This window comes from Rhinatrema bivittatum, chromosome 1, assembly GCF_901001135.1.
Source record: "Rhinatrema bivittatum chromosome 1, aRhiBiv1.1, whole genome shotgun sequence".
NCBI classification, from domain to species: domain Eukaryota; kingdom Metazoa; phylum Chordata; class Amphibia; order Gymnophiona; family Rhinatrematidae; genus Rhinatrema; species Rhinatrema bivittatum.
Genome location: NC_042615.1, coordinates 616458049 through 616482572, shown reverse-complemented (window position 1 = coordinate 616482572; position 24524 = coordinate 616458049). Strand labels below are relative to the sequence as shown.

Sequence of the window (24524 nt, the reverse complement as noted above, 5' to 3'; positions counted from 1 at the left end):
AAGAAAAGGCACTTCAAATAATGGTCCCCCCCGACCCAAAAAATAATCTTGTTTAGCAGCACTTGAGGATAAATTCTTTTGCATCACAATGACCCGCAACTAACAATAAACAAAATCACATAATATTGTAATAACAGGGAAACATACATGTGCATATTTTTGATACATGGCAGCAGACAGAAAAATGAGTGAAATTAGCCCAAGTTTGGAACCACAGTAATATTGTAAAAAGCACACATACACTGTATTCTCACTTGAAATTACATTTTCTGTTTATTTCAAAGTTCTCTTTATAAGCACTGGTCCCATTACCCTCTCTATCTCAAAATGTATGTCCACTTCTTGCTGTTAAATATCATCCTGGCTCTAACCATCATCGCTGTGACCACCAGATCTCCACTTACCTGTACTGATCAAATTTAGCAAATTTCATCCAGTCCAGGGGGTTGCTTTCATACGATTCCATCATGTTCTGCACTTCTTCCACATTGATCTTATCACTGGAAAATATTTCATGCAGTATTTGAATCAATTCGTCTAGGTTCTGTGGCTTTAATACTTCGGTCTGCTCCATAGTGCACCTTCTTGCCAAAACGTTCTGAGCGATATAGCAGGAATGCTTTTTAAGGTTGGACAACAGCACACCCTCTTTGCAAAATTAACCAGCTCTGAGCTGCCTTCACTATTTATGCTTGCAAAGTTACAGTGGAACGTACCAACTGTGCCCAGAGGGAGAGAGGGAGGTTTCGCTGCACATCCAGTTTGATTAGTTACAGTGTCTCTCTGACTGTGCCGATAACATAGACCTTCTTTCTTCAGGCACTAAAAAGGATCTGATTTTTCCCACACTTCTTTGGCTTTGAATGCACTGCTCTGAATGTTTTGAGTGCAAATTCTATCTCCACCCTTAGTTCTCTCATTGAGTTGGAATCAGTTTTTATTGGCTCATGTATAGCAGTTAGAATATTGTACTGATAAGAACTTCTTATTTCATGCACTGAAACTCTCATCCAACATTATCTCATAAAACTCCACATATTTTAAGAAGCAGAATCACTTGCACTACGATCAATACATTACTGCATGGAAAGATTAGACAATACAAGTAAGTGTAACAGACTGCGGGGTATTAGGTTTATGGAAAGAGCAGTGGCTGAACCAAAGGTTAGTCAGATTTGTTCTCTTGTTGGGTCATTCTGTTCTACAGTAAATATAAGTAGCAAACATCAGATGTGTTTTGAAGTATTTTGACACAAATCTTGGCAGTTTCATGGCTGATGACCTTCAGCATGTGGGAAGTAAGTTCGAGCTCTATAATGCACACCCTGGAGTGGTATTTTGCAGTTATAAAATGGCAGTGACACAGTGTTTTATGCTGAATAGAACATCTATTTATTTTTCTTAACAAGCAATGCATGTGATGTAAGTGTGCAATAAAAAGCAGTTCTTCCAGTTTTCAGTTCCCTTTAGAGCACTGCTGCTTGAATGAGCAAGATGGAGATTGGGATGGCAACTTTCAAACTGTTTCGCTGGTGCATGTCATAAAACAGCCTGGATGCGCCTACATGTGCGCCAAATTTTAAGTGGGGCGTGCAAATGCTGCTTCTACTGCAAAAATCAGGGAATTTTAAAAGAGGTGCACACTAGTGCCATTCCCGGTTTTACCAGTTTGTCCCCCATTTGCCCATTCTTCCAACCCCCCCCCCCAGTTTCAAGGCCTTCAGTCTCCCCTAATTAGCCCCAACCCTTAAAACCCTGCAGATCTGCCTAGTTTTCTTTATTTTTTTTACTTACACGTCATCCATAGAAGAAGTAAAGTTACACGCTAGGGAGCCTTGGCATGCACCGGATCGTGTAAGAATTTATGTGCACATTTCATGTTCATGCCCCGAAACGCCCATGCCCCTCCCCTTTTTGAAAACTTCCGAGACGTCCGTGCCGCGGGAGATAACGTGCATACCTTGCCAGCTTTTAAAATCTGCTTGGCGTGCATGAGCCCAGCTTATTTGCGCATCCCCTAATTAATGCATGTGCCAGGCTTTTAAAATTCACCTTTATATGCTGGCTGCAGAAGAGAGTGAGTGAGCAATAGTGAAGGAGAAATGGGAGTAAGTGCTGGAAAGAACGAGAGTTAACACTGATTGGGACTGATGTACTAAAGGGGTAATTTGAGGGTAATTATCATTACCCATAAGTTAGATGGCAAATTGTATAATATGTAGACGTAAGTGTGTAACGTTCCTTTCCTGATATTCAACCACTCTGAAGTGCAAGTTTCCGGGGGGAGGGGAGAATATCTCCCAGGCCCTGAGCATTGTTCCTTACTTAATTCATCATTTAATGTCTCTTATAGACAGTGATAATAATCACACTGAAAACAATTTATGGTTGATATAACTGAACATTTTAATCAGTTTTCTAAGTTCTTATACTCAAAAGTCCATTTACAACTTTAGTTCTTGTAATAAATCTGTGACTTTAAATTTCCAATTAATTTATTCAGTTATTGGTGTTAATTCATTATCTTATTCTTGACCCTTTCCAAATATTGGGGTAGTTTAAAAGCTTCATCCCAGAATTTGGGGGATAGGATGATTCTCCCAATTTACCTTAAAATATCTAAAGTCTCATACATTTAGTCCAGTTTATCACAAAGCTCTTACTCCTTTTCATTTCTTTCCTGTTAGTCCCTAGAGCAGCGGTTCTCAACTGGTGTGTCACACCACACCAGTGTGTCACCAAGCACACGCAGGTGTGTCGCCACACTTCCTGGTCCCGCAATGGTCCAGCTGCTCACTTACTCCAACGAGATGCAAACTCTTCTTCTGCCCAGGCTTGAAATGCTGATAACCCAGGCAGAGTCAGTGGCACCAGCAGCATGGTCTCTTCTTCCCACCCATGCAGCCTGGAAGAGGACGTGGTGTGCAGCTGCCGCGTGCATGGGAAGAAGAGAGACAATAGTAATTTACAAGTATGGGCAGCATCGGCTCGGAACAAAAAGAGGAACAACATCAGTCCCCATGGCCGATGGGACACCTTTCTCAGGGTTGAACGAAGAGGAGGCTGCTGCCACCAGTTGTTCTTTGGTTGGGGTGAGAGAGTACGTGAACATGTGTGTTTGAGACAGCATGTATGTGTGTGTGATTGAGAGCCTGTGTGGTATGTGTGTGAGAGAGAACATGTATGTAACTGTGTGATTGAGAGCCAGAGTTGAGAAAGCATATGCGTGTGTCTGTGTGTGATTGACATCCTTTGGTATGAGAGACACAGCATGTATGTAAGCATGTGATTGAGAGCCTATATGAGTGAGAGAGAGCATGTGTATGTAAGATTAAGAGCCTGAGAGAGAGCATGTGTGTCTGTGTGTGATGGAGAGCCTGTGTAGGTGAGAAAGAGCATGTACATGATTGAAAGCCTGTGTGTAAATGAAAGAGAGAGAGAGCATGTGTGTGTGAATGAGAGTATGTGTGTAAGTGTGAGAAAGACAGACAGCTTGTGTGTAAATGTGTGATTAAGAGCGTATGTGAGAAAGAGCATGTGTATATGTGTGTCACTGAGAGCCAGTGTGAGAGAGTGCTTGTGTGTGACTGAGAGAGAGAAGAAAGTCACAAGCAACCTCCCATAGTTTCCATGTAGGGCTCTGTAGCAGCCTGGCTTGGTCCGTTTTCCTAATAGGAGGTGTATTGGTGTCTTAAGGCCTGGTGTAATATTTTCAGTGTTGCCTTTTCTTAGGTAAGGTGGTCACTGTTTGCGTGCTGGAAGTTGGTGCTGTTTTGGTATGGAAGGTTTACTGTTTATGTAGTTTCCGTTCAGACAGTGTACTTATCTTTCCCTTGTGTTATTCTTAACAATAAAAATAATACTGGGCCTTTAATTTTTTATTTCCGCCGTGGATTGTAATGAGCAGTGTGTCACACATGTGAGCACTGTCTGTCAGGTGTGTCACAAGTTCCCTAGAGGGTATTTCCACACTCCTTTCTTCACATCCCAATGACTTAGATTTGGTTGTCACCGGAGGGGGTGTCACAGATCTTTCAAACATTCTTATTCTCCCCAGGAATGAAAGCAGATTCATTCCTCCACAGGATTTCCAGTAGTTCACTGGTTCTCTCTCCCGATGAGAGACACCAGTCCTTCCAAATGAAATACATTGAGCCCTGGGCCCTAGGGTACTGAGGCAAGAATTACAAATAAATCCTTAAAGGAGAAAACCAAATCCACAGAAATAGAGGGTAGAAAAATTCTCTTCTCTAAAACCAAATGGGTCCCAAAAAGACAGGTTAAAGTTAAACACAGGCAGCCTTTCTACTTTTCCATACCCAGGCCTCATTCTTAGAGGCCCCAAGCCAGCATAGAGACATACTGTTCCTACCAGGGATAACTAAATAGTCCAAAAATGGTGTCAAGGGTTTTTATAATCTGGGCACTTCACCATTTAAGTCTCAACAATAATACTTCTATCCTCCCTATTATCAATGAGACATCCTTTTAGTAGGAACCCATAGGGTTCTCTACAAATGCATATAAATTACACCAGTTTTCAAAGTGGACTTACCTGCATTAGTCAGCTATGAAAATTATCCCAGCAAAACTAGGCGCACAATTACACCTGCTATTTGTGTAGTTTTCCTGAGAGAATTTATGTCTGCACTTTTTAAAATAAAAAAAGTATGGAGTAAATTTTCAAAAGGGTTTAGCTTGTAAAAATAGCATGTACTCACATATATGCTATTTTATAAATGCTGAAAGTATGCACACATTTTCCATTTCACTCATACATTTTACCTAAAAAATAAAAGGGTAGTGTAAGGCCTTTCCAGGGCAAGTATGCACGCTAATTGCTATTTGCGAAGAAATATACATATAATACATTTCCAAATGTAATCGTACACTTTTATACCTAATTGTCTTGCACATGTAAAATCGGACTTGTCTACAATTTCTTTTTAGTGGGGGGGAGTTCAGGGCGAAGTGCTAGAGGGTGTAGGTGAACTGGAAAACATCTGGGTTAACTGGTGGAGGTATCGGTGAACTGACATACTTTATAAAATCAAAAAACAAAGCGGATAAATCAAAAAATAAAGAGAGCTGTTATACTTTTATACTTTATAAAATATCTGCCTCTGCATATACATTGAGGTTATTGGGCCGGATTTTAAAAGCCCTGCGCGCGTAAATCCAGCTGGATTTACGCGCGCAGGGCACTCACGCGCCAGTGCGCCTATTTTGCATAGGCCGCCGGCGCGCACATAGCCCCGGGACGCGCGTAAGTCCCGGGGCTTCGTAAAAGGGGCGGGAGGGGGCAGGTCCGGGGGCGTGGCCAAGGCCTCCGGACCAGCCCCTGGGTCGGGTGATGGCGCGCCAGCAGCCCGCTGGCGCGCGCAGATTTACACCTGCCTCGGGTAGGCGTAAATCTGCCGACAAAGGTAGGGAGGAGATTTAGATAGGGCCGGGGGGGTGGGTTAGGTAGGGGAAGGGAGGGGAAGGTGAGGGGAGGTGGAAGGAAAGTTCCCTCCGAGGCCGCTCCGATTTCGGAGCGGCCTCGGAGGGAACAGGCAGCGTGCGCCAGGCTCAGCGTGCACAGGTTGCACAAATGTGCACCCCCCTGGCGCGCGCCAACCCCGGATTTTATAAGATACGCGCGGCTACACGCGTATCTTATAAAATCCAGCGTACTTTTGTTCGCGCGTGGTGCGCGAACAAAAGTACGTGCGCTGTTTTTGAAAATGTACCCCATTATGTACATGTTATATTTTTATGTAAGCCTAACTTAAACTCCTCTTCTTAGAATTTTCCTCTCTTATAAGATCTAAAATTCTTTAATGTCAATTTTACAATGAATACCCCCCCAACCCACCTCCCAAAAACTCATGCCTAATCAAAGTGCACCTTACAGCGATCCATATATAGATTAACAGATTGAGCCTTATAAAGAGTCTCTGAGCGCATGTACATTCCCAGCTATTTAAAATTCATGTAGCTTCCATGCAGCCCACTTACGTGCATACGTGTCCGTTTTTGTGCGTGCAAGGCTTTTAAAATCTCTCTCTAAATGTGCAAGTCAGTGTGTTTTGAAAACATACATGCATCAAGGAAATTACTAATTTTACCAATTAGTTCACCAATTTTCCAAGCCCTTCTCCAGGTCATTGAGACCCTCCTGGTTCTTCAGCCTGCGCTATCCTGAATTCACCCCACACAATAAACATGTTTGATATCAGTTACGACAGATAATTAGCAGTTGTAAAAATATATGAATAAGTTGGCAAATGTACGTATGTAAATGTTGCTCAGGAATGCTCCTAGACTGCCGCTTTCCTATATGTGTATACGTGCTTGCGAAAGTGAACATAAGAACATAAGAAAATGCCATACTGGGTCAGACCAAGGGTCCATCAAGCCCAGCATCCTGTTTCCAACAGTGGCCAATCCAGGCCATAAGAACCTGGCAAGTACCCAAAAACTAAGTCTATTCCATGTAACCATTGCTAATGGCAGTGGCTATTCTCTAAGTGAACTTAATAGCAGGTAATGGACTTCTCCTCCAAGAACTTATCCAATCCTTTTTTAAACACAGCTATACTAACTGCACGAACCACATTCTCTGGCAACAAATTCCAGAGTTTAATTGTGCGTTGAGTAAAAAAGAACTTTCTCCGATTAGTTTTAAATGTGCCCCATGCTAACTTCATGGAGTGTCCCCTAGTCTTTCTACTATCCGAAAGAGTAAATAACCGATTCACATCTACCCGTTCTAGACCTCTCATGATTTTAAACACCTCTATCATATCCCCCCACAGTCGTCTCTTCTCCAAGTTGAAAAGTCCTAACCTCTTTAGTCTTTCCTCATAGGGGAGTTGTTCCATTCCCTTTATCATTTTGGTAGCCCTTCTCTGTACCTTCTCCATCGCAATTATATCTTTTTTGAGATGCGGCGACCAGAATTGTACACCGTATTCAAGGTGCGGTCTCACCATGGAGCGATACAGAGGCATTATGACATTTTCCGTTTTATTCATCATTCCTTTTCTAATAATTCCCAACATTCTGTTTGCTTTTTTGACTGCCGCAGCACACTGCAACGACGATTTCAATGTGTTATCCACTATGACACCTAGATCTCTTTCTTGGGTTGTAGCACCTAATATGGAACCCAACATTGTGTAATTATAGCATGGGTTATTTTTCCCTATATGCATCACCTTGCACTTATCCACATTAAATTTCATCTGCCATTTGGATGCCCAATTTTCCAGTCTCACAAGGTCTTCCTGCAATTTATCACAATCTGCTTGTGATTTAACTACTCTGAACAATTTTGTGTCATCTGCAAATTTGATTATCTCACTCGTCGTATTTCTTTCCAGATCATTTATAAATATATTGAACAGTAAGGGTCCCAATACAGATCCCTGAGGCACTCCACTGTCCACGCCTTTCCACTGAGAAAATTGCCCATTTAATCCTACTCTCTGTTTCCTGTCTTTTAGCCAGTTTGCAATCCACGAAAGGACATCGCCACCTATCCCATGACTTTTTACTTTTCCTAGAAGCCTCTCATGAGGAACTTTGTCAAACGCCTTCTGAAAATCCAAGTATACTATATCTACCGGTTCACCTTTATCCACATGTTTATTAACTCCTTCAAAAAAGTGAAGCAGATTTGTGAGGCAAGACTTGCCCTGGGTAAAGCCATGCTGACTTTGTTCCATTAAACCATGTCTTTCTATATGTTCTGTGATTTTGATGTTTAGAACACTTTCCACTATTTTTCCTGGCACTGAAGTCAGGCTAACCGGTCTGTAGTTTCCCGGATCGCCCCTGGAGCCTTTTTTAAATATTGGGGTTACATTTGCTATCCTCCAGTCTTCAGGTACAATGGATGATTTTAATGATAAGTTACAAATTTTTACTAATAGGTCTGAAATTTCATTTTTTAGTTCCTTCAGAACTCTGGGGTGTATACCATCCGGTCCAGGTGATTTACTACTCTTCAGTTTGTCAATCAGGCCTACCACATCTTCTAGGTTCACCGTGATTTGATTCAGTCCATCTGAATCATTACCCATGAAAACCTTCTCCATTACGGGTACCTCCCCAACATCCTCTTCAGTAAACACCGAAGCAAAGAAATCATTTAATCTTTCCGCGATGGCCTTATCTTCTCTAAGTGCCCCTTTAACCCCTCGATCATCTAATGGTCCAACTGACTCCCTCACAGGCTTTCTGCTTCGGATATATTTTAAAAAGTTTTTACTGTGAGTTTTTGCCTCTACAGCCAACTTCTTTTCAAATTCTCTCTTAGCCTGTCTTATCAATGTCTTACATTTAACTTGCCAATGTTTATGCTTTATCCTATTTTCTTCTGTTGGATCCTTCTTCCAATTTTTGAATGAAGATCTTTTGGCTAAAATAGCTTCTTTCACCTCCCCTTTTAACCATGCCGGTAATCGTTTTGCCTTCTTTCCACCTTTCTTAATGTGTGGAATACATCTGGACTGTGCTTCTAGAATGGTATTTTTTTTAACAATGACCACGCCTCTTGGACATTTTTTACTTTTGTAGCTGCTCCTTTCAGTTTTTTTCTAACAATTTTTCTCATTTTATCAAAGTTTCCCTTTTGAAAGTTTAGCACGAGAGCCTTGGATTTGCACACTGTTCCTTTTCCAGTCATTAAATCAAATTTGATCATATTATGATCACTATTGCCAAGCGGCCCCACCACCGTTACCTCTCTCACCAAGTCCTGTGCTCCACTGAGAATTAGATCTAAAATTGCTCCCTCTCTCATCGGTTCCTGAACCAATTGCTCCATAAAGCTATCATTTATTCCATCCAGGAACGTTATCTCTCTAGCGTGACCCGATGATACATTTACCCAGTCTACATTGGGGTAATTGAAGTCTCCCATTATTACTGCACTACCAATTTGGTTAGCTTCCCTAATTTCTCTTAGCATTTCACTGTCCATCTCACCATCTTGACCAGGTGGACGGAAGTATACCCCTATCACTGTAGTCTTCCCTGACACACAGGGGATTTCTACCCATAAAGATTCAATTTTGTATTTAGTCTCATGCAGGATGTTTATCCTGTTGGACTCTATGCCATCCCGGACATAAAGCGCCACACCTCCTCCCGACTGCTCCTCTCTGTCATTGCGATATAATTTGTACCCCTGTATAGCACTGTCCCATTGGTTATCCTCTTTCCACCATGTCTCTGAGATGCCAATTAAGTCTATGCCATCATTTACTGCTATACATTCTAATTCTCCCATCTTACTTCTTAGACTTCTGGCATTAGCATACAAACATTTCAAAGTTTGTTTTTTGTTTGTATTTTTATTCTGCTTTTTAATTGATAGGGATAAGTTAGAATTTTTTAGGTCAGGTGAGTTTTTAGTTACAGGCACTTGGACTATTTTTCTAATTATTGGAACCTCACTGTTGGGATGCCCTAATTCTAATGCATCATTAGTATCCTTTAAAGATACCTCTCTCCGAACCATGCGCTGCTGAGCGACTGTCGGCTTTCCCCTTTGTTCTAGTTTAAAAGCTGCTCTATCTCCTTTTTAAAGGTTAGTGCCAGCAGTCTGGTTCCACCCTGGTTAAGGTGGAGCCCATCCCTTCGGAAGAGACTCCCCCTTCCCCAAAAGGTTCCCCAGTTCCTAACAAAACTGAATCCCTCTTCCTTGCACCATCGTCTCATCCACGCATTGAGACTCCGGAGCTCTGCCTGTCTCTGGTGACCTGCGCGTGGAACAGGGAGCATTTCAGAGAATGCTACCCTGGAGGTTCTGGATTTAATCTTTCTACCTAAGAGCCTAAATTTGGCTTCCAGAACCTCCCTCCCACATTTTCCTATGTCGTTGGTGCCCACGTGTACCACGACAGCCGGCTCCTCCCAAGCACTGTCTAAAATCCTATCTAGGTGACGCATGAGGTCCGCCACCTTCGCACCAGGTAGGCATGTTACCATGTGATCCTCACGCCCACCAGTCACCCAGCTAGCTACATTCCTAATAATACAAAGTGCATTGTCAACTTTTATAAAATACGGAATACATGAGTAGAGGTTACTTTTGTATGTATATGCTAATTTTATGTGCATAAAGTTTTGAAAATTCACCCCAACACTTACCCACAGAAGTCCCTTTGAAAATTATCCTCTTTATGTCTATGGGAAACATGCTTAGTAGAGACCCAGCAAAAAAGAGAGAAAATGATAATGTTAAATAAGAGTGCTGGCTGACAGAAATAGTGGTGGCTCAGAGAATGAGATTATGCTGGAGATGGAAATTGTGCTGGATGTGAATGACAATATGTGCAGCATATTCAGTTTTGTAAGGAACTGGGGAAACCTTTGAGGAAGGGGGAGACTTTTCCGAAAGGATGGTCTCCAACTTAACCAGAGTGGAACCAAGTTGCTGGCACTAACTTTTAAAAAGGAGACAGAGCAGCTTTTAAACTAGAACAAGGGGGAAAGCCGACAGTCACTCAGCAGTGCCATGGTTCGGAGGAATGTATCCTTGATGGATACTAATGAAACAGGAGAGTTAGGGCAACCCAACAGAGAGGTTCCAATAAAAGAAAACATAGTCCATGTGACTATATGTAAAAATCACCTGAGCTAAATATTTCCAAATTATCCCTAAGAATTGAAAAGCTGGTTGTTAATACAAACAAAAAAACACACTTTGAAATGTCTGTATGCCAATGCTAGAAGTCTAAGAAGTAAGATGGGAGAGTTAGAGTGTATAGCAGTAAATGATGAGATTGACATAATTGGCATCACAGAGACCTGGTGGAAGGAGGATAACCAATGGGACAGTGCTATATCAGGGTACAAATTATATCGCAATGATAGGAAGGATCAACTTGGTGGGGGTGTGGCACTTTATGTCCGGGAGGGTATAGAGTCCAACAGGATAAAGATCATACAAGAGACTAAATGCTCAGTAGAATCTATATGGGTAGAAATCCCATGTGTGTTGGGTAAGAGTATAGTGATAGGAGTATACTACCGTCCACCTGGACAAAATGGTCAGACAGATGATGAAATGAAATCAGGGAAGCTAATCAATTTGGCAGTGCAATAAAAGGAGATTTCAATTACCCCAATATTGACCTGGGTAAATGTAACATTGGGACTTGCTAGAGACATAAAGTTCCTGGATGTAATAAATGACTGCTTCATGGAGCAATTGGTTCAGGAACCAATGAGAGAGGGAGCTATTTTAGATTTAATTCTTAGTGGAACACAGGATTTGGTGAGAGAGGTAATGGTGGTGGGGCCATTTGGCAATAGTGATCATAACATGATCAAATTTAAACTAATAACTGGAAGGGGGACAATAAGTAAATCTACAGCTCTAACACTAAATTTTCAAAAGGGAAACTTTGATAAAATGAGAAAAATAGAAAAAAACTGAAAGGTGCAGCTGCAAAGGTTAAAAGTGTTCAACAGGCATGGACATTGTTTAAAAATACAATGTTAGACATGCAATGCAGATGTATTCCACTCATTAAGAAATATGGAAGGAAGGCAAAACGATTACTGGCATGGTTAATTGGCTATTTTAGCCAAAAAAAGCATCCTTCAAAAATTGGAAGAAGGATCCATCTGAAGAAAATAGGATAAAGCATAAGCATTGTCAAGTTAAGTGTAAAACATTGATGACAGGCGAAGAGAGAATTTGAAATGAAGTTATTTTATTTATTTATTTAACATTTTTCTATACCGACATTCGCACGAGACATCACATCGGTTTCCAGACAACAGCAAATTCAGCCAACAGGGCTTTTCATTGTAACTGATATTTAACTGGGGGGGAGGAGGGGGAAGGGGCAGGGCAGTAACTTGGAGCTAATGAGTATGCTGGGAACAGGGGAGGGGAGTACGGGGGTTAATTTACAAAAAGCAGGAGTAATGTACATGCTATATACAATCTATTATGTACGTTCTATATACAAGACGAGGGAGTGGGGGGAGGGTAGGTTAAGGAGGGAAGAGGAAGGATGGGGGTGGGGGGGAGGAAAGAGTCTGGGTGTAAGGTAGAGTGGATTAGAAGGGGGGTGTGGGGGGGGGGGAAGGAACTGGGATGGCAGATTAAGAGTAGGCGTGCGTGAAAAGTTGGTCATAGGAGGTAAAAACTCATAATAAAAACTTTTAAAAATATATCCGAAGCAAGAAACCTGTGAGGGAGTTGGTTGGACCATTAGATGACCGAGGGGTTAAATGGGCTCTTAGGGAAAATAAGGCTATTGCAGAAAGACTAAATTAATTCTTTGCTTCCGTGTTTACCAATGAGATGTTGGGGAGAAACCAGATCCGGAGATGGTTTTCAAGGGTGATGAGTCAGACAAAATAAACCAAATCACTGTGAACCTGGAAGATGTAGTAGGCTGGACTGAGAAACTAAAGAGTAGCAAATCACCTGGACCAGATGAAATGCATCCTAGGGTACTGAAGGAACTAAAAAATGAAATTTCTGATGAGTTCAAATTTGTAACCTATTATTAAAATCATCCATTCTACATGAAGGCTGGAGGATGGCCAATGTAACCCCAATATTTAAAAAGGGCTCCATGAGCAATCCAGAAAACTATAGACCAAGACCAGTGAGTCTCACTTCAGTGCGGGGAAAAATAGTGGAAACTATTCTAAAGATCAAAATCGTAGAGCATATAGAAAGACATGATTTAATGGAATACAGTTAACATGGATTTACCCAAGGGAAGTCTTGCCTAACAAATCTGCTTCATTTTTTTGAAGGGGTTAATTTCATGTGGATAAAGGTGAACTGGTAGATGTAGTGTATTTGGATTTTCAGAAGGCATTGGACAAAGTCCCTCATGAGAGGCTTCTAAGAAAACTAAAAAGTCATGGGATAGGAGGCAATGTCCATTTGTGGATTACAAACTGGTTAAAAGACAGGAAACAGATTAGGATTAAATGGTCAATTTTCTCAGTGGAAAAGGGTAAACAGTGGAGTGCCTCAAGGATCTGTACTTGGACCTGTGCTTTTCAATATATTAATAAATGATCAGGAAAGGAATACGATGAGTGAGGTTATCAGATTTGCAGATGATACAAAATTATTCAGAGTAGTTAAATCACAAGCGGATTGTGATACATTACAGGAGGACCTTGCGAGACTAGAAGATTGAGCATCCAAATGGCAGATGAAATTTAATGTGGATAAATGCAAAGTGTTGCATATAGGGAGCATATAGGGAAAACGATCTAGGCATCATAGTGGATATTATTTTGAAATTGCTGGCTCAGTGTGCTGCAGCAGTCAAAAAAGCAAACAGAATGTTAGGAATTATTAGGAATGGAATGGTTAATAAAATGGAAAATGTCATAATGCCTCTGTATCGCTCCATGGTGAGACCACACCTTGAATACTGTGTACAATTCTGGTTGCCGCATTTCAAAAGAGATATAGTTGCAATGGAGAAGGTACAGAGAAGGTCGACCAAAATGATAAAGGGGATGGAACAGCTCCCCTATGAGGAAAGGCTGAAGAGGGTAGGGCTGTTCAGCTTGGAGAAGAGACGGCTGAGGGGGGATATGATAGAGGTCTTTAAAATCATAAGAGGTCTTGAATGAGTAGATGTGAATTGGTTATTTACACTTTCGGATAATAGAAGGACTAGGGTGCACTCCATGAAGTTAGCAAGTAGCCCATGAAAGACTAATTGGAGAAAATTCTTTTTCACTCAACACACAATTAAGCTCTGGAATTTGTTGCCAGAGGATGTGGTTAGTGCAGTTAGTGTAGCTGAGTTCAAAAAAGGTTTGGATAAGTTGTTGGAGGAGAAGTCCATTAACTGCTATTAATCAAGTTGTCTTATGGAATGGCCTCTGCTATTACTGGCATCGGTAGCATGGGATCTTCTTGGTGTTTGGGTGCTTGCCAGGTTCTTGTGGCTTGGTTTGGCCTCTGTTGGAAATAGGATGCTGGGATTGATGGACCCTTGGTCTGACCCAGCATAGCAATTTCTTATGTTCAGCATGGGCATATGAAAAAGGGATGAGAATGTACTATGTGAATGAGTGAGGGAATCCTGAACTGGTCAGAGTCATCCAAAAGTTAGGAAAGAAGGGAGAAGTGTTGCTCGTTGGAGATTTTAATCTGTTGAATGTGGATTGGAGCATCCCTTCTGCAGAATTATAAAAAGTAGAGAGATAGTGGATGCTCTTCAAGGTGCTCTGCTGAAACAAATGGTAATGAAACCCATGAGGGAGAGTGTGATCCTTGATCTAGTGCTCACTAATGGGGATAATATCACTGATGTTCAGAAAGGGGCTTACCTGAGCAGAAGTGATCATTAGATGGTATAGTTCAATATTACAAATATGATACAAAGAAGTCACACAAAGACCTGAGTTCTGAATTTCACAAATACAGACTTTGTCAAAATGGGGATGTACCTGGAGGCACAGGCTGGTAGCAGAATGCTTCCTTATAAACTAGGCCAGGATGTGATGTTATCAGCTAGTGCCCCAAGGAATCCCAGTATCAGGACCTATAAGAGGATGCCCTGGTGATAGGAAATGCTAACCACAGCCATTGGAGCTGCACAGGGTGGGACACTATTCCAGAGTGCTTGACGTTAAGAGGCATTATAGCAGATGAGTGTGAAAGAGGAGGTTCTGGGTGGATAAATGTAAGTTGGGATATAACAGTGGATGAAGTGAGGAGGTGTTGGGTGGATGATCATGAGTTGGGATGTGATATGTTCTTGAGAGAAGAGTTGTTAGAACAGGGGTTGCCAACTAGGGAACCGCATACCTCTCATGGGACTCAGACTCTGAATAGTGCTCTTTCAATGCCGCCAGAAATGACAGTTGTAGCGGCAGTGGAATCAATAGTCCATGTGGCCAAAGGTGTATGTGGGGGGTTGTCATCAACTGCAGGGGCCATTGAGATTAGGACTCTGAGTGATGATGTGCAGGCTAATGGGAAGAGGAGGCATATCAGCAGCTTATACGTTTGAAGGGAAGCCAGTAGCGTGACATGAGCCCTGCCTCTTTGCTGATGTGCTGCTGCTGCTTCCAGGATCACAGTGATTGCAATCCTAAGCAGGTCCCTCACCATCACCAGCCTCCCCTGCATACTTCCTAAAAACAACAATGGTGAACGGTTGTCTCTGCAACCATGAAAGCTCCTGCTGATTTCAGGCCCCTGAAAGGTTTAGCATCCTGGAAAATGGCCACTAACATGAGTACTTAAAAGGATTTTTTAAACCCCTTGTTACACAGGTACTGAAGGGGCAGACAGCAATGTGAGGGCGAGGATGGCTGATTCAAACTGGCTGGAGGTAACACACTACTAGCTTGTTGGCTGAGGGGGATGACTGGGAAGTGAGGGGAGGTTATTGACTGGCAGAAAGGAGGCAAGATGGGGACAGTTAAGTGTGGAGTTGAGAGAAAAAGAAGACTGTTGGTGACAAGGGTGATGGTAGGGGAATTGAGAGAAAGTCTGGCAGGGACAAGTGGGGGATAGAGAGATAGAGAGAAGAACTGGTGGGACCAGAGTAGGGAAAGGGATTGGGAGAGAATGTGTCTGGATCTGAGAGGGAATGAGTGAGTGTGGGAGTGCTAGATTGATAAGTGTGAGATGGGATGGGTGGAGGAATATGTATCAGTGTCGACGTTTTTGAGTGACACAGTGAGAAACAGTTTACTTCTGAGGAATTCTGCATTGCATGGTTGCGCAGAATTCCCCTCCCATGCATAATTGTGCATGTGCCCCACAGAATTAGGCATGGAGACTAGGAAGCAGCAGCAATAGCAGTAGAAGGCTGCATGGGCCAGAAGAGAGGAAGAAATAACGTCAGTGTCGGCTGGAATTGAGAAAGGAGCAGTGGCAGTTTAGGCTCTACAGACAAGAAGAGAGTTGGGAGAGTTGGTGTTATTCTACGCAGGCCAGAAGAGATGAGCCGGCAGTGTCAGCTTTGGCCTGTTCCACCCAAACAAAGGAGGAAGCAGTGAGGGTCTGATGGAGCCTGAATGAGAGAAGTGGACAACAAGTTTAGTGTAAAGTATGAGAGAGCTGGGGGGTCTTACTAAAGAGGGGGTGGCAAATAGAGAGAAAGCTAGTGGGTTGTGCTAAAGCATTGGGGTAGACAAAGCGAGGAGGTCTTGGTGTAATGGGATAGAACTGGGGGGAACAAATAGAACTGGAGGGATGTTCAATCCCTTGTGGGGGCAGAGAAAGAAAGTTGGGGGTCTTGCTGGTGGGGTGGAGAGAGAGAGAACTTGGGGAAAGGTGTCTGAGCTTGGGGGAGGCAGAATGAGCTGATACCTCTGGTACCTGAATGTAATCTGCTTTGAAGTGCTGAAAAAAGTGCAAAAAGTGAAATATAAATTTAAATAAATAAATATTCTCTCTGTAGAGAGACAACAGGGCTGGTGGTTTCAGCTTGATGGGGCAAGGGGGGGGGGGGAGGCATGGGAGAGGGCTCAACCCTGGGGGTAGGGGACTGTAGCAAGTGAACTAGGATAAAGACTCAAGGAGGAGGCGAGATCAAACATATGGAAGGGGTTCAAGTGATAAGAGGGAGAGAGTTGGGGAGGATCATTCAGTATGAATAAAAACAAACTGGAGGGGACAGGACTTAAGATGGGAAACTGCAGAAAAATTAAACTTTGAGAATCTTTGAGTACTGTTTTCTGTATTGCATTATAAATTAATTACTCAGACAATTATATTGCGTTATCTGAACAAATAAAATCTGTAGAATTTTACAGAATTTTAAAATAGTGTGCAAAATTTGAAATTTTTGAAAGAGAATTTTTACTTTTTTTTCCCCATAGAATTCCCCCAGGCGTAATAGTTGGTAAGAATGAGAGGAAGTGTGACAGAGCAGGTCTGAAATAGAAAAAAAAAGAGTCCAGAAGGAGTGCTGATTGCAGAACCTTCATCTGCTAGAGGTAAGTTAGACTTGATGGGGAAAGAATGCTTAAACCTTAAAAAAACAAAAACAAAAACAAAAAAACCCAACCCTAATCTTAAAGGGTTAAACCATTACTGGCTCTGCTTATTATGTTTTAGTTTTTAAAGCTAGTAGTTGTTTGCAAGTGTTAGGAATTGTGTGTGTAGAAATAGGACTTTGGGTTATTTTGTGAGCTTAAGTTAGTATTTGTTTGCTAGTGGTAAGAATTGTGAGAGTTGAGAGTCTAGAGAAAATAGACTTTCAGCTAATTTCGTGAGCTTGTACAAGTTAGTATTTGCCACTGTTAAGAATTGTGTGTGTTTAGAAATACAATGTCCCAGCTGGGTGTCTGGCTAGGACTGGGGGACCCCCCAAAAAAGCAGCACAGGGTAGAGCAAGATCTTCTGCTTGGACCAGCCACTTCACCCGCAGGTTGATCCCTTGGGTTCTGGTCGTCCGCAGGACTTAGCTGGAACTGGAACATGGCACCAAGTGTGAGCTGGAATAAGGCACTGGCTGGAGGCTGGAACAAGACAGAGGCTGAAACAAGGCAAAGGCTGGAGAGACAGACAAGACAAGGCAAGGCCTGGACTGGAGACAGGGAGTGTACAGGACAAGATAAGGCAAGGCCTGTGCTATAGATAGAGACTGGACTAGGTAGGATAGGGCAAGGACTGGATTGGGCAGGCCAAGACAAGACTAGAAAAGGACAGGACTATAACTAGACAGATCAATAAACAGGAAGGCCCAAATAGGGCACAAGGCTAGCTAGGTGAACCTAGAAGGTCTGAAGGCCGCAAGGCAGGACTGGGAGGCCACCAAGCAAGGTAGAGGCCTGGAAAGCTGAGATCAAGGCAGAGAGGCCTGGAAGGCCAGAAAGTGAGGCAGGGAGTCCCGGAAGGCTACAAGGAGAGGCAGGGAGTCTTAGAAAGCTACAAGGCAAGACAAGAGTCCAAGGTAGGTCACAAGGCAAGGCAGGAAAGCAAGGCAAGGACGGCCAGGTGAAAGAGCCAAGATGACTCGATGAAGAGTCAAGGAGGGAATAGATAGGGTGGGTTAAGTAGATCTGGAGACACCGCTCCATGGGATCAGTGAGGAGGTGGCTAGAGCAGCTGTGAGGGAGGCTTGCTAATGACCTCTGCTGGTGGGTGGGCTGTATAGCAGGCAGAATCATGACAGTTGCCTTCCCTTTTAAGATCCCTCCTCCTGGGCCCCATTTGCCGTGGAAGCTGTGGCCAGTAGGTTGGTTGTTCAAGGCATGAACTTTAGGTATCTGGCCAATAGGTACTGGGATTTCTGGGGTCACAGGCACCATAGTCTAGGTCCTGGGAGTAGAGCAGTTTACTTGAATCCAGTGCTAGACAAGAATCTCTTTGAAGTTGAGGTACTTGAGCAGTCTCTCGGGTGCTGGGTTGGTGGAACAGTATCTCTCTGGCCTTGAGTTGCTGGAACAGTGTCTCTCTGGAGCAGAGCTGGGGGAGCAAGCTCCTCCTGGAAAGGAGCTGTGGTAGTAGGCTCCTCCTGGGGCAGATTGACTGGAGTGGGTGTCTTCTGGAGCAGATTTGGTGGACTGGCTCCTCCTGGAGCAAATCAGGGAGACCAGGCTCCTTCTGGAGTAGATCAGATGGACCGGGCTCCTCCTGGAATGGAATCCACTTTGAAGCGCTGAAAAAAGTATGAAAAGCGGAATATAAAAATCTAAATAAATACATAAACTGATGGAATGTAGGCTGGATCAATCTGGTACTAAGTACAGCAAAAACTAGCATAGCCTGAAAAGGGGTTATCATGGAAACTGTTCCCTCAGGCAGGAAATGCAACATAGAGAATCCAGAAAGCATCAGGAGAGTTACCATGACTTTCTATGGCTGAACAGAGGTACCTGTCTTCTCTGTAGACATAATTTTATATTTCGTTGGTACAACAGTCTTTTATTTATGCTTGTATTGTCATTTTATTGTAAACCATTTTGACCAATTTTTTATTGAAAAAGCGGTATATACATTAATTTTAAATACATAAATAAATACATACATACATAACTGAACTCCTGGCCTGGATGGCTAGAGTATTTGGAGCTGGAGTCCCAGGATGAAATGTGGCATATTCAGAGGAGATGCTGTAGGAAGAAGCTTGGATGAATGGAATGGATTCAGTGGAACAAGCTCAGTATTAGGCTTATACTTATGACTGGATTAACAGCTAATAAGTTAATGACCTTCACAGTTATGATGTGTTCTGCAACATGGGAGGTGGATACAAGAACTGTTGCTGGATTGATCCTTCGGCAATGCTCAATTGCACAGGTAGTGATTTTAAATTGTTGTGGTTAACTTTGTTTGTTGTAGAGATATTATCTGAGTCAATCAGAGGCTGCAGTAGAGTTTAGACAAACTGACATGGTTTGTTAACAATTTCTAGAGGTTCAAGAAATGGAAAGAAATTTTGACTCAGGCTGCACTTTGGATTGTGGATTTCTAATCTTTATTATCTCGGAGGTCTGCTGTGCAGTAGGCAGTTTAGGAGCTAGACACTACCAATACGTTTATTCTGAAAATGTTGTTCTCAGAGCTTCATCTTTCATCTTTCACACGACCACCAGTCAGGATGAAAAAAAACACACAGTTAAAGCAATTCACAACTATCTATGGGTTATCACTTAGACATTTGCTATAGTCCCAGAAAGCAGAGGATTCTTTTACATTAGAGAATTTCTCACAAGGCTTACCAAACTTGTAGGGTGCAAATGCAGGTTCCATCAAAGTTGAGCTGGAATGCCTGATTCAGATAAAGTCACAGAAGCTGAACCACCAGCAGTCTTTGGCTTTGAAACTCTTGCAATCTGATATGGGGGCACCAGAACAGAGGGAATGCTAGATTATAAAGTAGAATTTACCTTTAAATGTACTGCTTTTAATTTTTTTTGACAGTTTATTTGTAGAGGTGCTGTGGTTTTCAGGAGAGCTGGTGAAGGTGGCTGGAAAGCATTTTCAGTAAAGCACAGCCAAAAAGTATATCTGTGAATTCTAGATTTGTAAACTTGCACTTTTTACATACCCACTTGACAGAGTTAGGAAAATGGCATTTAAAAAACTCTGGGAAGTTTGGTGGATTCCAAATTTAGCAACCAGGACAAAGATAATAAAGAGCACCTTCAGGGATTTTATTATTTATTTAAAAACTTTTATATACCGGTATTAGTATGCATACATCATGGATGGCATACATCATGGATGGCGGCTGTCAGTGCTGAAGATGGGCTACAATCATTAGAGACTATAGCAAAATGATCTAAATCTTTTCTGGATTTGTCAGGCTGGAAGGGAACCCTGCACCCAACACTGTGGGGGTTGTTTGGCTTCTTCATGCTGTCATGACTGGGGGTCTGGCTAGGACTAGGGGAATCCCCCAGGGGCAACACACAACTTCAAGGAAGGGCAGAATAAGATCTTCTGCCTGGATCAGCCACCTCCTCTGCAAGTTGAGCCCTTGGGTTCTGATGCCAGCAGGACTTAGGTGGAAGCTGGAACAAGGCACAGGCTGGGAACTGGAACAAGTCACTGGCTGGGTGTTGGAACAAGTCACTGGCTAGAGGTTGGAACAAGGCACCATCTGGAGGCTAGAGACACGGACTGTACAGGACAAGACAAGGCAAAGCCTGGGCTGGAGACATTGAGTATACAGAATGAGGTAAGGCAAGTCCTAGGCTGGAGACAGTGACTCGACTAGGCAGGACAAGACCTACTCACTCCCCAGCACCAACCTCTCCACTCAAATAACATTGTCACCACAAGTCAGAAATCTTGGAGTTATACTTGATACCCAAATGAATTACAGAGCTCTCATCAATAATATAGTAAAGGACGGATTCTTCAAATTACAAGTTTTAAAAAGACTTAGACCACTCCTCCATTTTCAAGATTTCAGACGGGTTCTGCAAGCAATCATACTCACGAAAATTGATTACTGCAACTCTCTGCTAATGGGCCTCCCCGCAAACGCCTTAAAACCACTACAGATGTTGCAAAACGCATCGGCAAGGATTCTAACCAAGACCAAAAAAAGAGACCACATCTCACCCGTTTTAAAGGACCTGCACTGGTTACCAGTCAATTTCAGAATACTCTTCAAAGTACTTTCATCAATACACAAAGCACTACCCAACCTGGCCCCACTTGAGCTCAAAATCCCTTTACAACTGCACACCTCTACTAGACCATTGAGACAAGCCTACAGAAACAACCTCCAAACCCATCCAATGAAATCAGCGTTAAGCAAAAGAGCATTCTCCACAGCTGGCCCCAAACTCTGGAATACTCTCCCACCTGAACTCAAATCAGTGCAATGCCCCATTGTTTTCAAAAAAAGACTTAAGACCTGGCTCTTCCACCAAGCTTTTCCATAATTTCAGCTGGCTGAATTCATCTCTGCCAAGGTCCCCTTTAGGTCTTTTTCAATCAATCTATAAGAGAACTACTTAAATAACTCAGGTTTTCAAACAACCGACAAGAGATCTATATAAGAAAGAGACAAGTTCAACTCTAAACATTCCTCAAACCCCAAAGAAATACCCCAATGAATAACACAAATAATACCCCAAAGAACTCAAAAAATCAATTCCCAAGCCTATGTTTTTATGCCTTTGCCTACATTAGGCTTTATATATTGTATCTATGTTATATTCCCCATATATTTATTTCCAAATTATTTATTCCTGTTCATTGTAAGACAATTACCTGTCACTGTTAAAGTTTAAAATGTAAACCGAATTGATCAGTAATTCTGTTATTGGAAAGTCGGTATAGAAAAGCTATAAATAAATAAATAAATAAAGACTAGACAAGGATTGAACAAGGACAAGACTAGGACTAGACAGAACAAGCAACAATAAACAGGAAGGCCCAAATAGGCTGGCTAGGCAAACCTAGAAGGCCCAAAGGCTTCAAGGCAGGACAGGGAGGTCCAGGAGATTACTAAGCAAGGCAGGAAGGCCCGAAGGCTGCAGAACAAGGCTGAGAGACTTGGAAGGGTGGAGAGCAAGGCAAAGAGGTCTGGAAGGCTGCAAAGCAAGGCAGAGAGGCCTGAAAGGCCACAGAGTGAGGCAGCAAGACCTAGAAGGCCACATGGCGAGGCAGAGAGGACTGTAAGGCAACAAGGGAAGGCAGAAGTCCAAGGTAGGTCACAAGGCAAGGCAGGAAAGCAAGGCAAGGATGGCCAGATTAAGGAGACAAGAAGACTTGATGAAGGAAAATCCAGTCAAGTGAAATGGAACTCATTCAACCCAGTATCAAATTTTGAAATAAACCAAATCATCACTAAAATGAAACCTGCCACCCACCCACTAAAGCCTATCCCTGCAAGTGCCTTGAAAACAGTAAACAGAGTAATAACTCCGATATTCACAACCATAATAAATCACTCGCTAGCAGAAGGATTGGTCCCTGATAGGGCAAAACAAGCTGTAATTAAACCAATACTAAAAAATAAAACTGGCAGAATAGATGATTCGGACAATTACTGACCAATATCCAACCTGCCTTTCATCACGAAAGTCCTAGAAAAAGCAGTGATAACCAGGGATGTGCATTTGTTTGCAACGAAATAGGAAATAGAGACAATATTTCCTATTTCGTTGCGTTTCGGGGGCCCGACGAAACGATAAGAAAACCCATGAAATTTCGTATGGTTTTCTTATCGTTTTTTTTGGGGGGGGGGAGAAAGGGCACATTAAAAAAAAAAAAAAAGCCAAACCCACCCCAACCTTTCAAATTTAATTAATTGCAAAACCCCCCCCCCAGACTTACCAAAAGTCCCGGGAGCAATCTCCCCCCTCTCGGGCCATTGGCTACCACTAATCAAAATGGCACCGATGGCCCTTTGCCCTTACCATGTGACAAGGGCTATCGGTGCCATTGGTCGGCTCTTGTCACATGGTAGGAGCAATGGATGGCCCGCGCCATTTTGTAAGATGGTGCCAGCCGTCCATTGCTCCTATCATGTAACAGAGGCGACTGAGACTTAGACATTTGCATGTGATGAGCACTATTACATTCACTCCGCATCTGACACGGGTTAAATAGGCGCTAATCCCCCTATTGCATTACAGGGTGGGGATTAGCGCCTATCTAACCCGCGTCGGAGTGTGGGTTATACAGTGCGCGCGGCTGAGCACACTGTATTGTATCGGCCCCTAAGAAAATTGTGAAGTTTCTTAAATTTTCCTTTGGTCATACCTGCCCAAGAATGTTTTTATTGGAAAGCTGAATCATTAAATGATACATTTAAACAGGACAAGTACTATTTTGTATGATACAGTCAGAATGATGACAGTTTTAGAATGCTGAAAGAGCTGGAGCTGTGCTGAGGGACAGAAGAAGCTGCACTGCCTGAGCTCCCAATTTAAACCCAATTACTGTGAAAAACACTTTAATTAGTCAGGAACGCTTGAGAATGAGTGTATATGTGTGGGAAAATTAGTATCTGACTGAGAAAACCCTATTTAAGGTAAGAAATGTAAAGGAAAGCTAAAAATTGAAATAGAGCTGAATTGTGGAATTCTCAGCTTAGCTAGCTGATTGAAAGTGAAAGGCTGAATGAGAAAATCATATTAAGAAAAGATTTTCACACTGAAGCTAGGGAACTGATAAATACTGAGTCCCTACAAACAATAAGGGGCGGATTTTAAAACCCCTGCGTGTGCCGGCGCGCCTATTTTGCATAGGCCGCCGGCGCGCGTAAAGCCCCGTGACGCGCGTAAGTCCCAGGGCTTTCAAAATGGGGAGGGAGGGGGCGTGTCCGGGGGCGTTCCGAAACGACGCGGCGTTTCGGGGGCGTGCCGCAGCGTTTCGGGGGCGGGCCCGGGGCGTGGCGCCGGCCCAGGGGCATGGTCGAGGCCTCCGGACCACGCCCCCGGGACCGGAGGACGGAGCAGGGCTGCCGGCGACGCGCACAAAGTTAAGGGGGGGGGTTTAGATAGGGCCGGGGGGGTGGGTTAGGTAGGGGAAGGGAGGGGAAGGTGGGGGGAGGGCGAAGAAAAGTTCCCTCCGAGGCCGCTCCGAAATCGGAGCGGCCTCGGAGGGAACAGGCAGGCCGCGCTGGGCTCGGCGCGCGCAGGTTGCACAAATGTGCACCCTCTTGCGCGCGCCGACCCCGTATTTTCTAAGATACGCGCGGCTACGCGCGTATCTTATAAAATCTGGTGTACTTTTGTTTGTGCCGGTGGCGCGAACAAAAGTACCAGCGCGCGTATTGTTTTAAAATCCGCCCCTAATTTTTTTAAGCAAATAAAAGGTCCTATCCTATATATAAAAGATGGTGAGGTTAAACATAAACTTGGCCATATGGTATTAACAAACAACATTTAAGTTATTGCATAGAACCCAAGCAAACCAAAGAATGCCTGATGTCACAGTAAATGTGAAAAGTTGAAGAGAAGGTGCTAAAGAGAAAGTATCTCTGAGGCTTGGGGCATTAAAAGGCCAAGCTTAATTATCTCTAATTCATTATCAGAGAAAAAGAAGAGAAGTAGAATTTGAGAGGGTGTGTGAATGAGTGCTTGAATGAATATGCAAGTTT

At 43.0% G+C, this 24524-nt stretch overlaps 1 protein-coding gene and 1 long non-coding RNA gene across 2 annotated transcripts in view; one reads left to right on the top strand and one right to left on the bottom strand.

The window, feature by feature from the left end:
• CDO1 (cysteine dioxygenase type 1) overlaps nucleotides 1-675 on the bottom strand; it is a 72929-nt gene extending 72254 nt beyond the window's left edge. Inside the window, exon 1 of the mRNA XM_029571254.1 lies at nucleotides 405-675. Within this exon, the coding sequence (XP_029427114.1) occupies nucleotides 405-574 (170 nt within the window). The 5' untranslated portion in view covers nucleotides 575-675. The remainder of the gene's footprint in view (nucleotides 1-404) is intronic.
• LOC115073098 overlaps nucleotides 1-24524 on the top strand; it is a 130776-nt gene that overhangs the window by 93796 nt on the left and 12456 nt on the right. The window contains exon 3 of the long non-coding RNA XR_003851929.1: nucleotides 16831-16947. This is a non-coding gene — a long non-coding RNA (uncharacterized LOC115073098). The remainder of the gene's footprint in view (nucleotides 1-16830; nucleotides 16948-24524) is intronic.